A 16,088-nucleotide genomic window follows, 5' to 3' on the forward strand; every position below is an offset into this window, starting at 1 on the left:
GCGTGTTCCGCGGGCTCGCAGAGAGGGGAGACGCGGGCGCTCGGGTGCGCCAGGGGAGTGGGAGGCAGTCATGGACCCGGCACGAGAGGCAACGGACGCATGAGCGACGTCGCTCCGGGACGGTAAGATTGGATTCGAACGGGCGCGGTATTAGCAGTAGCTTTGGGCTGTGCCGTGCGAGAATAATCACCGTTTTCAGTCACCTTGTCATTCAGTTGTGTTTTTCACCTTGTCATTCTCTCATGTGTGTTCTCATCTTACGTTTTGCATGTCGCTGAGTATTTCTGTAAACTGGACATTAGCCGTCGCATGTACTGTGTTTTTACGTGTCTTCCCAGTCATTGTGTTGTACAGTCAGACAGCTATCTTATTGCACGCGAGTCATAGCGAATTCGAGTATTTGTTGCGTGGGTAATCATCGTCACGGACGGGACGTCCCGTATTTTCAGTACAATAAAAGTGTGCGGGACCGGGCTTCGCCCAATAGAGATAGTCACAGGCTGATGCGCGGCAGCCCCATGTAAAGTATTCATTTTACTGTGCATAAAGGACCTGGAAACTTTATTCGAATTGTTTTAATTTTTAATTCTGGAGACTAGGTCCCTCGACCACGCGGCCTGAACCCCCCTCTACCGAACCCTGAGTAGCCGGCAAAATAGTAACATTTCAGGGACTAGTCGACCAGCCTAAGACAAGTGGCGCCCGAACTAGTGTGGCCTAGCCAAAGTACGTTTTCGAACTTTGTCTATGTTGAAAGACTACGCATGCGGAACATTGAATCGTGGCAAAAGTCTGAGTGCGCAGGACAACAGATATAGTATTTTCACACATTGTGCGTGCGGCTAAACGAGACGTGGAGACAATCGAGACACGCAGGAGAAGCTGCACAGGAAACGGCCGCGACACGGCGGCGCGGGAGCGATATAACGCAGGGCGTCTCACGCCGGCATCATATTTCGCGCTGCGGAGCAGTGCGGCTTATCGCTGGCCGCGCGGGATCATGTATCACGCGACGGGATGAGATCGCAGACAAGCGTGCGATAACGTCTCGGGAAAATAGGAGATACAGGGTGGCCACTATATTTGTGATACAAAATTCCAGGTTTTTTCCAGGTTTTTCCAGGTTTTTTCAAGATTTTCCAGGTTTTGCAATATATATACAAAATTACATGTTTTTATTTATGTAATACATACATAATACAAAGCACACATTTTAAAACACTGGAACTTTATAATACTAAATATAAAACAAAAATGCACCAAATGTGATACATACCTAACTAAAAAAAACAGGTGACAATTTAAGTACTAAATATATATTTGCCACATAACTTTAACCTTATTTTGTGTTTCAAATTTCTTCGTCTATGAGAGCTGTCTGTTTTAAGGCATCAATCATTTTTTTGACTTTTTTTCCTCAAGTTCCCTGAGGTTCTTTTCATCTTGTCTTTTTTTTTTTTTTTTTTTTTTTTTACTTTTGGAACCAAATATATCTGGTATATTTTGTGCGTATTAAACAGGGCACAACACTGGCCGGCTGGTGGTTGTTTTCATTCAAAACGTGGCTAAAGAACTTGCATGGATCAGGCTGAAAACATCAGGCTATACGTGTAAGTTATAAGGAATCTTATTATCATGAATTGAGATATGTTTTTCGAGTAGATATTCACAGCGACCGACCGGATGCTCGCCTGCGTCTTGTTTTAACTGTCGCAGCGATGTTTATTTTGACAGCTCAAGCAATTATCTTTTCCCATGGGTTGATAGAAAAAGGTCGCTTCACTCAGCATAAAAAAAGGGGCTACGCCACTTATTCCCCACGCAGGAAACACACTGGCTGCCGTCTGTCATCCCCCGCATTTCCCCCTTCCATTCTTCTAACATTCCACGTCTCGCCTCTCGCGCGAGCAATAACGAAGCGATGTAGCAGTTGCACCACGCATTGGGCCGTGTTTATGCTTTGTTTGGTGACCACAGAAGTTCAAACATGCTTTTATTCCGTATATTACCTTTTCATAGGACCACTGCTATTAAAATACATTAATATTTAAGTTTGAAAGCTTGTAAATTCCTTGCCAGAGATGACTGAACTCTAACTTTGTGTGAAAAGTGGTATGTTTTGACATACCGTACTTATTTTTGGTGGGTTGGTGGGGAAGGAGGGGTCCAAAAATATTTACTATCTTCCCCCTCCCTCAACTCTTTAGTTCCCTATTCCCAGTAGCCAAATTTTACGGGCGAAAGGAGGGTGAAAAGAGCAGTTTCTCACTGAAGGTTTTTCAAAGGCGAGGGAAGTTGGGGTGCTATAAGGGAGGACACTAGATGGTTTGTTTGAGCTAGCCTTGAAGAATGTTACAGAGGGGAGGGCGTCATGAAGCCGCTGCCGCCAGCCAGCCGGGCGAGCTTCGTGTGCGCCCACTCGCATTGCGGAAACTACCGCTGCCATATTTCTAAAGGAAATGTATTTTTTTTTTTGTTATTCTTACATAAACATTATTGGAAGTGTTAAAGCCAACACAAAAATATGCTGTGTGTTAAACTTAAAAGATTTTAATGATCTTTCATTGGGTTTTTTAAAAATATTTTTTCTGATTTTCACATTTTGGTCAAAATTTCCAATTTTTTGATGGTTCCCGAGAATGTATTCGTAAAATCAATGCTTCATTAATTCCGGTGTTCGTGAAATCGGGGTTCTGGTGTACATAATTATTATACATTTAGTATTATTATTTTACAAATTTTAAGTGAACATAGCATTACCGACGTTAAAGGTACGTTAATGCAGAAGGTTTATCGGCCGGCCTCAACACAAAGCTGCGAATATTCATAAAAAAAACGTGCAGTGTCGTTAGTTACTGGAGATATTTGACAGTTTATTGATAAGCGATGGATTACAAGACGTCGTATTTTATAACACCGCTAAACCGTTGGAAGCTACTAGTATAAATTAAAGTAATAAAAGTGCAAATGTAAGACTTAACTTTGCTACAGGAAGCGTTGGCTTCATCCTGAGCAGGTTGAGTGGAAAAAAATTCTGTAACTTGCAGGTTTCTTGATTGGTTATTTATAACTCTATTGTGATTCTTAGATTTGGCAAGGCTTGTAAATGCTCCCCTACCCATCGTATCGATCTTGAAACTTTTATTGCATATCTTGCATCTCGCACAAGTTCTGTATTTCGCATCCTCAGTAGCCCATGGAAACTCAGACTCATAACGACAGGAATACCTAGTAGACATTGCCTCAATGGCTTCCTAACAAACTGCACAGCATAAGACTAACATTGCTCGAAGACTTGTATTGAACAGAACAAATTAGAACACCCCGCGTTGCACGCCGTAGTGCGGTTCATATTTCCCCTCCCCCTCTTAGTGACACATTGCGTCTATGAGGAAAGAAGAAACATGACACGCCTGGGAACACTACAGTCGCTGCCAACATGACACTCTATAGATTTGCCGCGTGATTATCAGACGCAGCGATGTACGTCTTATTTAAGTTGTGTGCATTTACACCGCAGCATTTGCCCAGGAAAGAAGTAAAATTTCAGACAGTTTCCCGGTTTTACCCGGGCCCTTTCAAATTCCCGACATTTTCCCGGTTTTTCCCGTTTTCCCGGTTTGGTGGCCACCCTGGAGATAAGGCGGAGATCAAATACGTCGGGGAAGACGAGTAACGAATAATGGCAGATAACTACGAGCAGTGCGAGTGGTGCGGATTACCGCAGACGGGACTGAACGGCGCGGTAACTTGCTTGTGTCCTTGTGGTAGCATGATGAAGTCGGACAAAATGACAGTGCAGCACGAAAAAACGAACAGACAGTGCGGAGAACAGTCACGGGCAGCAACCGGCACAGTCAGACGCAGGTAGCCAGGGGGAAGTGCGGCGCGGAGCATGCGGACAAGTGACTGAGTGCGAGCAATGTGGGCACGGACAATTACCGGTAGTCATGCGTGTAGTGGAGGTGCCGGAACTTTTACCAAGTTTCTCCGGGGAGGCATATGAAGACCCGCGTACGTTTCTCCAAACTTGCAAGGACAGATGGGTGTCAAAAGTGAGTGAACAGTTAAGGGGACACACAGAGACATGGTGGGCGGAGGTCGGGCGTTTTCTCGCAGAGTGGGATGAGTTTGAACGTACATTGTTGAGACGTTACGACAGTCCAATGGCGCTTTCAAGTTGCGAACGACAGCTTTATTGTACGCCGCAGGCGGAAGGGGAAAGTGCGGAGGCATTTATTCATAGAAAAATATGCCTGTACCGATGTTTAGGCGCAAATGGACCATTGAGTGCGGTGTTGCCAATGATCTGGGAACAGTTGCATCCGACTTTGAGGCCGTTTTTGCGCAGTGCTATCGGACTAAACTTGTGGGAGTTTGTGGAGCTCGCGCGCAGTGTAGAAGGGGACTTACAGTTGATCAGGTGCGAGGATGCGTCGAAAGACAATGCGCAGAGATCTGGTGTCGCGGAACAGGAAAATCGGGAGGAGACCTGGGCAGCTGTCCCTTACGTGGCCCGGCGACAAGTAAGGAAGAGCGCCGCGTTGACGGACGCGCGACTGGAAGCCGACCACCCAGGTGCCGGTACTGTGCCACGGAAGGATATCGGAAGAATATCATTGCAAGTGGAATGCCCGACAAGAAACCGTGTGTGGAAGAAAATGGCAGACGAGAGACGCCAGCCGGGAAACTACCAGTAGGGAACATTGATACAGTCAACCACTGTTCCCAGAGTTTCAACTTGACTGAATCACGTGGGCCGCCACTGAAAACACTGGCACAGCGGCGCGGGAAATGCGAACGGCAAAAGGACTATACCAAAGTGCGGGGAAGAGGCGTGCGAACCGTTAGGCCCCTGAAAGCTGTCACATCGACACCAGTGCCCGGACAACTCAGCGCAACCGGACGGGCGGAAGCAGCGGGAGAGGACTACATTCACGCGGACCAATCAGCATGAGGAATCGCCGAGCGCCAAGGTAACCATCGGCGTTCGTGATAAATTAAGTCAGACAACAGCCTTGGTGATTCCAGGACTGAGAGAGGACCTGAAACTCGACCTACCTTGGTTGATACAAGAAGGCGCAGCAATAGACGTCAGTGAAGGTAAGGTGCATGTGGGGGTCGGCAGGGCAGGCGTAACCTGTCCCGAATCTGCCTACTAGCTCCACCCCAGTCCTCCCCGCCCATTAGTCTAGGGGACGTTCGCAATAGTGTGCCTCCGGAGTATGTGTCGCTGTTTGAGGACGTGCTCACGCAGCAACCACGGGTGTTTGCGGCAACGGATATGCTGCGCCGCACAACCTATACCGAACACACCATACCCACCAGGCCCCACACACCCATCTTCGTGAAGCCACATGACACTGAGCACGGGGCACAGCAGGTAATTGAGAAACAGATTAGTGAAATGTTAAGGGACAGAGTGACTCACCGTACAACAGTCGGGTGGTGTTGGCAAAAAAAAGACGGGACCCTGAGGTTTTGTGTGAACTTCAAACCGGTGAACTCGGTCATGATTCCCCCCCTACCAACCTTGATAAATATCACGGACGCTTTGGCCGGCCTGGGCAAGGCCAAAATTTTCTCCTCTTTAGATCTGAAGTCCAGGTACTGGCAGGTGCCGGTGCGCCAGGAGGACCGACCGAAGACTGCCTTTACCGCCCCCGATGGCCGCAGATTTCAGTTCTGCGCCATGCCGTTCGGGCTGATGGACGCCCCCGCGACGTTCCAGACGATGATGGTCTGAGTCCTTGACGGGTATGTGGGAAAGTTCGTGACTGCCTACTTGGACGATGTCATTATCTGGTCGGACACGTGGGAGGACCATGCGCAACACCTCGCCATAGTTCTCGAGCGGCTGGCCAGACATGGTCTGACCTGCGCGCCAAAGAAATGCCACATCGGGGCGGAGGAGATTTAGTTACTCGGACACATTGTCGACGGGGATGGGTGCCGCCCTCTCCCCGAGCACCTAGATCTCATCGAGGCCAAGCCAGTACCCCGGACGAGGAAGCAGCTCCAGCGATTGATGGGGCTCTTAAATTGGCTCAGGATGTTTATTCCAGATTTTGCCACAGTAACTGCACCACTGACTGATCTCCTGTCCCCCAAAACTAAGTACCGTTGGACAGAAGCTGCGGACCAGGCGCTGACTGCTGTCAAGGCGCTGGCCAGGCTGAGGCCGGAGGAGCCCCTGTACCTCCAGACTGACGCCAATCAGGTGGGCATGGAGGCTGTGCTCTACCAGCTTGGGCCCGAGGGCGAGCGGCGGTTCCTGGAGTATGCAAGCGCTAAGTTCGGGCCTGCTGCTCGCAAGTACGATGACAACGAACAGGAGTGTCTGGCAGTGGTGTTGGCGGTAGGCAGGTACCATCACCACTTAGAGGGGAGGTCGTTTGTTCTTCGTACGGACAATCAGTGCCTGAAATGGTTGAACTCAATGCAAGGGCGGAAGTCTAAATTCACCCGCTGGGCCATAACGCTTCAAAACTTCGATTTTCAGGTCGAACATGTACCAGGGAAGACAAATCAATTGACAGACGAGTTGAACAGATATCCTGATCCAGCCATGCTGTTCGAGGACGAAGGCAGCTGGGATGACTTGGTGCCACCCCAAGGAGGTGTCTCGTCCACGATAGAGGAGCCGTCACCTGTGGCCCTGTACCTAACAACGCAGGCCGGCCCTGACACTGACCCGGGCTATGTGAATACACTCTCAGACTTGGTACAGGCAGTGCAGCAGGCGCAACTGGGAGACGCGGCGACCGTGGCGCAGATGGAGGAGTGCCGTGCGGGAGACCTACCTTTCAGGCGCGGCAGAGGGGGAGTACTGCAGGTCCGAGTCCCGGGGGACATGGAGTCCTGGAGTATCTACGTGTCGGAGGGGGCGCGAATGGCAGTCATGTAATTGTTCCATGACCACTCTCTTGCAGGACACCCGGGAGCGGAACAGACGCTGAGAGCCGCGAGGGAGACATTCTGTTGGCCGGGCATCACAAGGGACGTCCGGGAGTATGTCCGCCGTTGTCCAATCTGTCAGCATAGGAAGGTGCGGAGGTCAAACGGAGAGGAACAGCAGCGGCCCCGTCGGCCCCAGCAGCCTTTCCACATCGTGGCATTAGACATAATGGGGCCATATCCACGTAGCAAAAGAGGGAAGCGTTTCTTGGTCGTGGTAACAGATCATTTCACGAGGTGGGTTGCGGCATACCCGGTGTCCAACGTACGTTCAGGAACTGTGGTGGCACTGCTGGAAGGGGAGGTGTTCCCGCGCTTTGGTTACCCAGCAGTGCTACTGAGTGACAACTGAGTGACAATGGCGGGCAGTTCAAGGGAGCCAGGTGGAAGACGGCTTGCCGGAAGTGGGGTGTCGAACATCATACGACCCCCACTTACCACCCACGGGCCAACCCAACCGAGAGGCAGAACAAGGAGATCAAGGCACAGCTCCGCCTCCGGTTGGGAGAGGACCATTCACAATGGGACGTCCATATTTCCAAACTGTTACATTGTCTACAACGGCGGACGAGCGCCGTCACCCCGCGGAGCTGGTGCAGGGACAAAAGTTGGCCCTCCCGGGAGAGTGCCGCGTGGCTGCGGCGGCAACAGAGGGAGGATGGGGGAGAACCCCCCGCGTGGAACTCTCTGAGATGAGAGAGCAGGCACATCAGCGGCAGGAGCACTACCTGCAGCACAACACTCCACTGACTTTTTGCCCTACCAAACCTCTTGAGCCAGGCGACCTAGTGTACGTCCGACGGCACCATCTGTCGTCGGGCGTCAAGTTCAGCGCAGGGCTGGCCCTGAAATGGGACGGGCCCCGAGTGGTGTTGCGTCGGGCATGCGAGAAGTCCTACTAGTGGACGCCCATCTAAAATACACAGTGACGACTTGAGGCGGGTCAACGACGAGGACATGGAAGACAGGACGAGTCCCCATCAGACAACGCGAGGGGACGCGACATGTGACACCGGCCGCGCGAGGGGCGTTCCTCACGGGCCGCGGGACGAGCGGGACGCTGACTACAGACGAGAAGAGCGGGTGAATGACCCGGCGGAAGGACGGGAAATGAGACAGGACGGCAAGGGGAGGCATGACCAGCAGCAGGCAGTGGTGCAGGCAGGACATGGTGAGCGAAAGGGGCAGGAGGACCCGGCCATGGTGGTGTCCGGGTGGTCAACAGAGGACAGCCAGACAGACATGACTCTTCCTGTGTTGATTAAGCAGCCGGACGAAGGGCAGACGCAGGAGCCCCCGATGGACGGACAAGTGCCGACAGACGACAGCCCACGAGTCACAACCAGGATGGTATTATGGTTTGAGAGTCTGGCCGGTAAGCACCAGGAGCCCCAGAGGTTTGGGGTGCCCCTGTGGCCACTAGACATTAGTCTTACTGACTGACTTTTCGGTCCAGATCACGGAGCCCGAGATGGACGATGATGAGGAGGAAGATGACGGAAAGGGTTCACCGGCCCTGCTGACGGACAAGGAACGGACAGACGGGTCTGCGGACATGACGGAGTCGGAGACATCGTCGGATGAGGAGGAAGCCGACAGAGGGGAATGTTACCCTCTACACAGGTGGCGGGCGCTGCGACGCAGTTGCCGCGAAAAGCTGGACTAGGTCAGGTCCAGGAGAAACTCTCGACGGCCGATGATCGCCAGCCGGAACCGTTCGTGGGGGATGTTTCTGCCTCACCCTCACCTGACACATTTTCTAGAACATCACCCGCCAACCTGACCCGTCCCACTAGGACACGACGGGCACCAGGGTATCTGCGAGACTTCGTGTGCTCGCAGATGGGCACAGTCAGTCCTGTCTTGCCAACGGAGCCCCGAGATAGTGTCAGGAACCTACTGCCTTATTATGTCACTAAGGGGGTATATAATTACCGCCCCACAGTACCAGATGTCGTCCCTACTACCACACCCAGTGCTACGCAGTGCGCGGCTACGAAAACTCGTGGATAAATGAGAGGCGTTGACGGACATAACGGCCTCGTCAGAGGGGGAGCATTTGACATCGACCCAAGTGTCTCCCCGGCTCCTTCAGGCCGTTATGCCTCGCCAGCGCCATCTCTTGCGTGTTTAGTGCGACGCAAGTGTAGGTGATGTGCGACGTGTTATTTCTTTACAGGATTTGACATCTTATTTTATTGTAAATATTTTTGTTTTACGTTTTTTGTATATACTTTGTTTATATTTTATTGTAATTAATTTTTTTATTTTAATTATGTATTCTGTAAGTTTTTATTTGTTCAACGGGCGCCAAGGCCGTGGCTTCCGCCTGTGACCAATCAGCGTGTTCCGCGGGCTCGCGGAGAGGGGAGAGACGCAGGCGCTCGGGTGCGCCAGGGGAGTGGGATGCAGTCATGGACCCGGCACGAGAGGCAACGGACGCATGAGCGACGTCGCTCCGGGACGGTGAGATTGGATTCGAACGGGCGCGGTATTAGCAGTAGCTTTGGGCTGTGCCGTGCAGGAGTAATCACCGTTTTCAGTCACCATGTCATTCAGTCACGTTTTTCACCTTGTCATTCTCTCATGTGTGTTCTCATCTTAAGTTTTGCATGTCGCAGAGTATTTTTGTAAACTGGATATTCGCCGTCGCATACGTACTGTGTTTTTACTTGTCTTCCCTGTCATTGTGTTGTACAGTCAGACAGCTATCTTATTGCACGCGAGTCATAGCGAATTCGAGTATTTGTTGCGTGGGTAATCATCGTCACGGACGGGACGTCCCGTATTTTCAGTACAATAAAAGTGCGCGGGACCGGGCTTTGCCCAATAGAGATAGTCACAGGCGGATGCGCTGCAGCCCCATGTAAAGTATTCATCTTACTGTTCATAAAGGACCAGGAAACTTTATTCGAATTGTTTTAATTTTTAATTCTGGAGACTAGTTCCCTCGGCCACGCGGCCTGAACCCCCCTCTACCGAACCCTGAGTAGCCGGCAAAATAGTAACATTTCAGGGACTAGTGGACCAGCCTACGACAAACAAACTGTGGAATAAATTTAAACAAACATTCAAAGAAAACTAAGCTGTAGCAGAATGTCAAAGAGTTTATTTTTGAGGCTACAGTTTTTTTCCTCAGTTATACTAACATGTTAAAGTATTTTTTGTAGCTAAGATGTGTTATGCTTTACAAAGACAGTGCTTTCTTGTAAAAACAGTGAATGATTGATTTGTTTGTCAAGGAATTTGTAGCTTTGGCTATTATAAATCCAATCTTTACCCCAAATTAATTTTGGTTTTGTCTATTATTAGTGTTGTTATTTAATGTTTTGTGTTGTGTGTGAAATTTTTTAATTGGGTAGGCTACAAAATTATTTACAAATAAAACAAGACATTTTTTTGTTCTTATTAACCCCAGATCAATTATCATGCATTGATGTGTTTAAACAACCCATGTTCCTATCTACCCCACTTTACTGGGGTAAAAAGGAACACTCAGTTTGTTTTTTAAAAATGCTTTCAGTTATAAACAAGGCCATAATACTGCCCTTTTAAGGTGATTTTAGAAAACTAATATTACCCTCTTTCCTGTGATATTAAATACCTATTAATACTTTACTAAATTGTATTTTAAGAGAGGATGTTAAGAAAATGGAATTTTGTTTAATGTTCCCATTTACCCCAGTTCACCTTATTGCCATGATTCTACTAACTTGTGTGAATGTGCCGAGCAAAGTGAAAAACAAATATGGTAAAGTTCTGTATCACATACCTATCTAAGTTTATTCCTTGATCCTGATAGCAAGATCCTGTACAATTAAATTCCTGTGGTACATGATGCTTGCTGTTTTAATTTAGTATGTCAAAAGATCTTGAATAATGATCATAACTTGAATACAAAATATATTTTCCTTTTTATTCAATTTATTTATTAAGATCATAATTCATTGTTATTTTACAGGTTTTTGTTATGTGCAGTATTTCTCAACATACTAAATTGAAACAGCAAGCATCATATACCACAGATACAATATTTACTGGATCATGCCATCAAGATCAAGGGATAAACTTGGATACGTGATACGAAACAATTACCACTATAGGAAACTAATTTCCGTGGTTTTCAGTTAAGAAAAAAGAAGGCTACTTTCACCAAATGCTAAGTCAGGTCAAGGAAATATTTTTTTTCAATAAATGCTACCAACCTAAATACAGTAGATGTCAACTCAACAAACACAGTCTGTTCAGTTCAGTGACATTTTTAGCAGCTGATTAAAAAATTGTTCACATTGGTGTGAATGGACTCCTATTAATATTTAAGTCTAACTTCCCATGGCTCAAAAATTTCTTGAAATTGCATGTTTTCTGAAAATTTTACAACTGCTTTTTTTTTATTTATTTTTTATTTTTGATAATATATTCACAACAAAGAAAAAACCAAAATAATTTTTTTCTAAAGAACATTTATAAATCTTAAGTTTATTAATGAACAAAATTTATTCTAGAGATTCACATTCCTCAATACTAATCATTTGGATTTTATCTCACATTCAACATTGTCCGTTTAAACTGTATAAATACAAAAAAATTTAGTTTTTATTTTTGATAAATTTTCGAAAATCTACTTGTGTCAAGTATCTTAGAATTGTTCATCTGGAGAGCATTTTTAATTTTGGGCAAGATAAATAAAAACAAAATGGTCAACAAAAAAGTGGTTTCCACGCCTACAAAGTGTTACAAGGATATACCATTAATATGTTAAATTTGAGTATTGCACTGTAAAAACATTGTTCCTAACCAATATCAAAATTGATTTTGTAATGTACTGACTGCACAATTTGTAAGTGTTCATAAATATTTTAAGTTGAAGTAAATAAGAAATAATTTAAGTAAATATATAGTAAGTCTGCATTATTAATCTTGATTCACGAATATTTATATTTTAGCTGAGCTAAATGGATTTCCTGTAATTTCCTGTGTTATGCTAGGTTAGCATATCGTCGTTCGTCATCCAAAACCGCGAATGCGACATTTTTTTTCGAAATCCAGGTTTTTGTTTTATTTTGTTCTACAAGTTCAAATACGAGATCCTGCATATACATTTAGGCTGAAAGTTACTCCGTTCCTGTTGTTTTTTGAGTTATTCAAAACCGCGAACCTATTTTCCCGCCAAAAAACCCGCGAATGTGTCAGTTCCTCAGTGGCGCCTTATTCACTGCAACAGCAACTCTGTGATGCGTGATTTCTGGGTACGTTTTCTCTGTTATAATAGGTTTTAATTTACATATTTCACATTACTTCTTGCAAGTTGTTTTTATAATTGTGCTAGAAGTCAAAATAACATTATGTGTATGCATATTTCTAATTGTACTATGAAAAATAATATTCCAAATATAAGTTGTCATATTTGCGGTTTTATCTGACCTAAGTTTTATGCAGTTTGAACAGGTTCGCGGTATTACTTAAGTACCTAAATGAACTATAAAGTTTGTATCAGAATTTTAATTTATTATTGAAAAACATTCATAGCTCTTAAGCTAAATTTGATAATATTTACCCCAACTACAAAAAAAATAGTAAAATTTACTTGGTTCTTTGAGTGTTTAACTGCCCTTTCTGCCCTTTGTTTAAAAATCCAAAATCCATTAATGTTATTTATCATAATTGACCAGTCAGTATTATTTGCTGTCCACGACAAACACCCCCCACCCCCACCCCTTTTCCACCTTATCAGTGACTACTACTTCTCAGTAAATTTATCTTGCACATGGAAATTTCCTGATTTTATGTACTTTTTATTGCCAATATTTACTTTCCTTTTTATATAATGATAATCCTAATCGTAAGTCTGTTCGTTTGTTTTTTTACAGCATAATGGACGATTCATCAGACGAAGAAAAGAAAATTCTCAAGGGCATGGGCTTCAGCAATGAAGTAATAGAACAAATTAATAAGAAAAAACATTTGAAGAACATTTTCACTTTGTTATCGCCACACGTGTCATCAAACAACCCACCTGTACACAAGTCTATAAGCAAACTTATTAGTGACAGAGGTTCTTCAACACTAGAACCCTGCCACCAAGATGACCAACTGACTCCTAAATCTTTTGCCGATAATGCTTATGATTTTGTAATGACTGATTTGAGCAATACAGTGATAAATAATGAATCAGATGAACTTTCACTAAGTATTCTTTTGGATTTGGGCGAAGAAGAATTTTTTGTATCTCAATCCGCCATTACTTCACTATCAATCGAACCTCAACTTGGCACTTCGGAAAGCCCAAAAATAGATGCTCAGTCACAGCCTGAGATCCTGGAAGATTCACTTCAACCTCCCTGTACAGATTTAGCTCTTCAGCCTCAGTCAAATTTTGTTCACACTCACATAAAGCTGCAGTCTAAGTTCACTTCACAGGAAGTCCAGCCTCTACCCACGACTATGGATTGCCGTGAAATAGAGCCTCAGTTGCAACCTGCTGACTTAACAGTCTCGCCTCAGCCTACTTCTTTGGGTAATCTTGAGACTACTGATTTAGTGCTTCTAACTCAAAATGCAGTGACTGATGTGCAAATAACTACTCCATCTCAGTCAGCAGATTCTTCTTCTGCAGATTTAATAGGATTATTAGAAGCATCTACAGTTGAACCTCGTCACGGCCGAAAAAGAGACATTGAGAAAGTAAAAAGAATGAAAGGATCCATACGCAAATGGAGTGCGACTCTGTGCACAGTCGTATTGAAAGAAAATTAAGAAACAGAGAAATTTACCTACCCAGCCAGTAGGTACAAATTGCTTCTGAAGCAAGATCCAAGCCATTTCCCTACGAACAGAAACAGGTATCTTATGACTTTTTCAAAGATTTCAAGCAAAACATGCCCTACAAATCCATCAAGCCTTCCCGCAGGGCAAATGTAACAGACATTAAGTGCCTAAAATATCAAGATGGGATGATAATGTTTAAACTGTCTCACGACGATGATGAACATGTTCTGAATGAAGAACTGGCTATCTGACGAGTAGTTCCTACCAATAGTATATTTCCAAATTTGCACTGCCAGCAGCTTCCAATTAAAAAAAGCAAGTTTCAGCACATTCAGAAGCTAAAAGAATTCATTCCCAGAGATTGCGATGCATATTATGACAATCTGTCTCATAAAGATTAAAACTGTTGATGAAGCAAATTTGTTAAGGACCAACTAATTTGATAATTTTGCTATAATTTTACTTCATGCCAGACTGCTTGATATACATATTATATATTAGATTTGATAAAAATCTGTGTTAGTTTTATTTTGTATCTTGTTTATTAATATTATTGAAATTACTGACAAGTTGTTATAAATTAATTAGAATTAAGCTCATTATTCTAAAAATGTAATAATTATAATTAAGTTTGTCATTGTCATTTCATTTTTTTATAATTACATGATTTGAAAATAAATTTGGAAACAGAAATTTGTAGTTTGTTTGCTAGTACATAACCGCCAATATCATGAGATGTAACCAAAAAGTAATAGGTAAAAATCGCGAATGTGATTTACACTTTCCATTACGACCTTAAAGTAGAAAAAACACACATTAAACACATTAAACACATTAATTTAGTTTAGTTTAGAAAACTTATTCTACAAGAAAAGTAGCTCAACAGTATGATTTATAAAGTTTTTTTTGTCTCCTGTAAAATTTTATGAATGCTGCATTCCCGGTTTTGGATGCCGAACGACGATATGTTATTAATGAATGTCAAGCTATTTAAAGTTGGTACCATAAATTGTAATTGTAAGTAAATAGGGTTTAAAATCAAATTTAACAAAAATCAGTAAAAAGATTATTAAAGCATTTTTTTAATATGAAACGTAGACCTAATTTTTATTTTTTTTTCTATTTACCTAAATTAATTTACAATTACTCTCAGTTATAAATCCAAAGCTATACCTTCAAATCTTAAACTTATTATTAAAAAAATAATACTACCATTCGAGGGTGACTGATTTTCAGCAACATAATTGAAATGAATGTGCTTTTTTAAGGTAACAAACAGACGTAGCTTACAAACGGATTGCGCGAGAATAAATTTAGACAAATTTTTACTACGCCGAATCACAGAACAAGACATTATTGCTATTAGAAATATTTGTATTATTGAAAATATAACAAATAAAGAAAAGAAAATACATAAAACAAGTATATTATTAACAAAAAAAGCTCTTCCTGCTTACAAACATTGAAATCACAAATAAATTGTGATATCAAATAATGAATCAGCTATAAAAAATATTTACTATTGTAAAAAAGCGTGACCGTAATATTTGTCAGATAATAGTTATAAAACATTTGCTGTCGTTACTTAAAAAATAAAGGTTTATAAAATTAGTTCACAAGATAGATTTTATATATACCTTAATATAAGAATAACATTTTGTTTTTTTAATTGAATAACATTAATAGGTGTTTTAAAGTACAATCAAGTTCCCTAACTTGGAACGCTCTACCCTGACGTCGTCCGACCGAATGCCACCCTAAAGCCCGACCTGCAACCGCCAGTATTCAACCCCGCTAACGGAACGCGCCCCTAGCCATGGCCCACCCGAGTCAGGCGAGCCACCAGCAGACAAGGTAGAACCCGGCCCCATAATAAACAGACCGACGTTACAGTCGACCACGTTGATAAAACACACACAGAATATAAACAATATTACGTATAAATTAAACGTTCGCTTAATGAAAGTGCGACGTAGGAGTGCCCGGGCACTCACGTGTGTAAATGTGTCGATACGTGTGTGAGTGTTCCCCTGGCGGCCTTCTGCCTAGATTAGTTAAGTAATTCATGTGACATAATTATTAACCCCTTGTGTTTCGTTATTACCCCCCAACGGAGCAGTCCGGCAAGAGACGAACATCTCTGGTGTGATGTATAATTTAAAGGACATAATTCGTAAACATACTAACTCTAAATTGTAGAAGGGGTGAGTAATGTTAATTTAGCCTTAATCATTAATGTAGGAATTAAGCGCCCTTAAAATCTCTTGTGAACTTGTCAAATTGGAAAATAACGTAATGAGGTCAACCCTGGCGCGAGGGACACCGAGCCTCGGCCGGACGCCATGACATCACGCCAGTACAGC

At 44.0% G+C, this 16,088-nt stretch overlaps 1 protein-coding gene across 3 annotated transcripts in view; it reads right to left on the reverse strand.

The window, feature by feature from the left end:
• LOC134531144 (2-oxoisovalerate dehydrogenase subunit beta, mitochondrial) overlaps window positions 1–15,168 on the reverse strand; it is a 78,725-nt gene extending 63,557 nt beyond the window's left edge. The window contains exon 1 of one of the 3 annotated variants that reach the window (XM_063366756.1): window positions 14,938–15,168. In XM_063366756.1, the coding sequence (XP_063222826.1) occupies window positions 14,938–15,079 (142 nt within the window). In that variant the 5' untranslated portion in view covers window positions 15,080–15,168. The remainder of the gene's footprint in view (window positions 1–14,937) is intronic. The other 2 variants (XM_063366758.1, XM_063366757.1) reach the window with 2 other exon arrangements.
• Window positions 15,169–16,088: the final 920 nt, after the last annotated feature.

Source organism: Bacillus rossius, chromosome 3 (assembly GCF_032445375.1).
Source record: "Bacillus rossius redtenbacheri isolate Brsri chromosome 3, Brsri_v3, whole genome shotgun sequence".
Classification (NCBI taxonomy): domain Eukaryota; kingdom Metazoa; phylum Arthropoda; class Insecta; order Phasmatodea; family Bacillidae; genus Bacillus; species Bacillus rossius.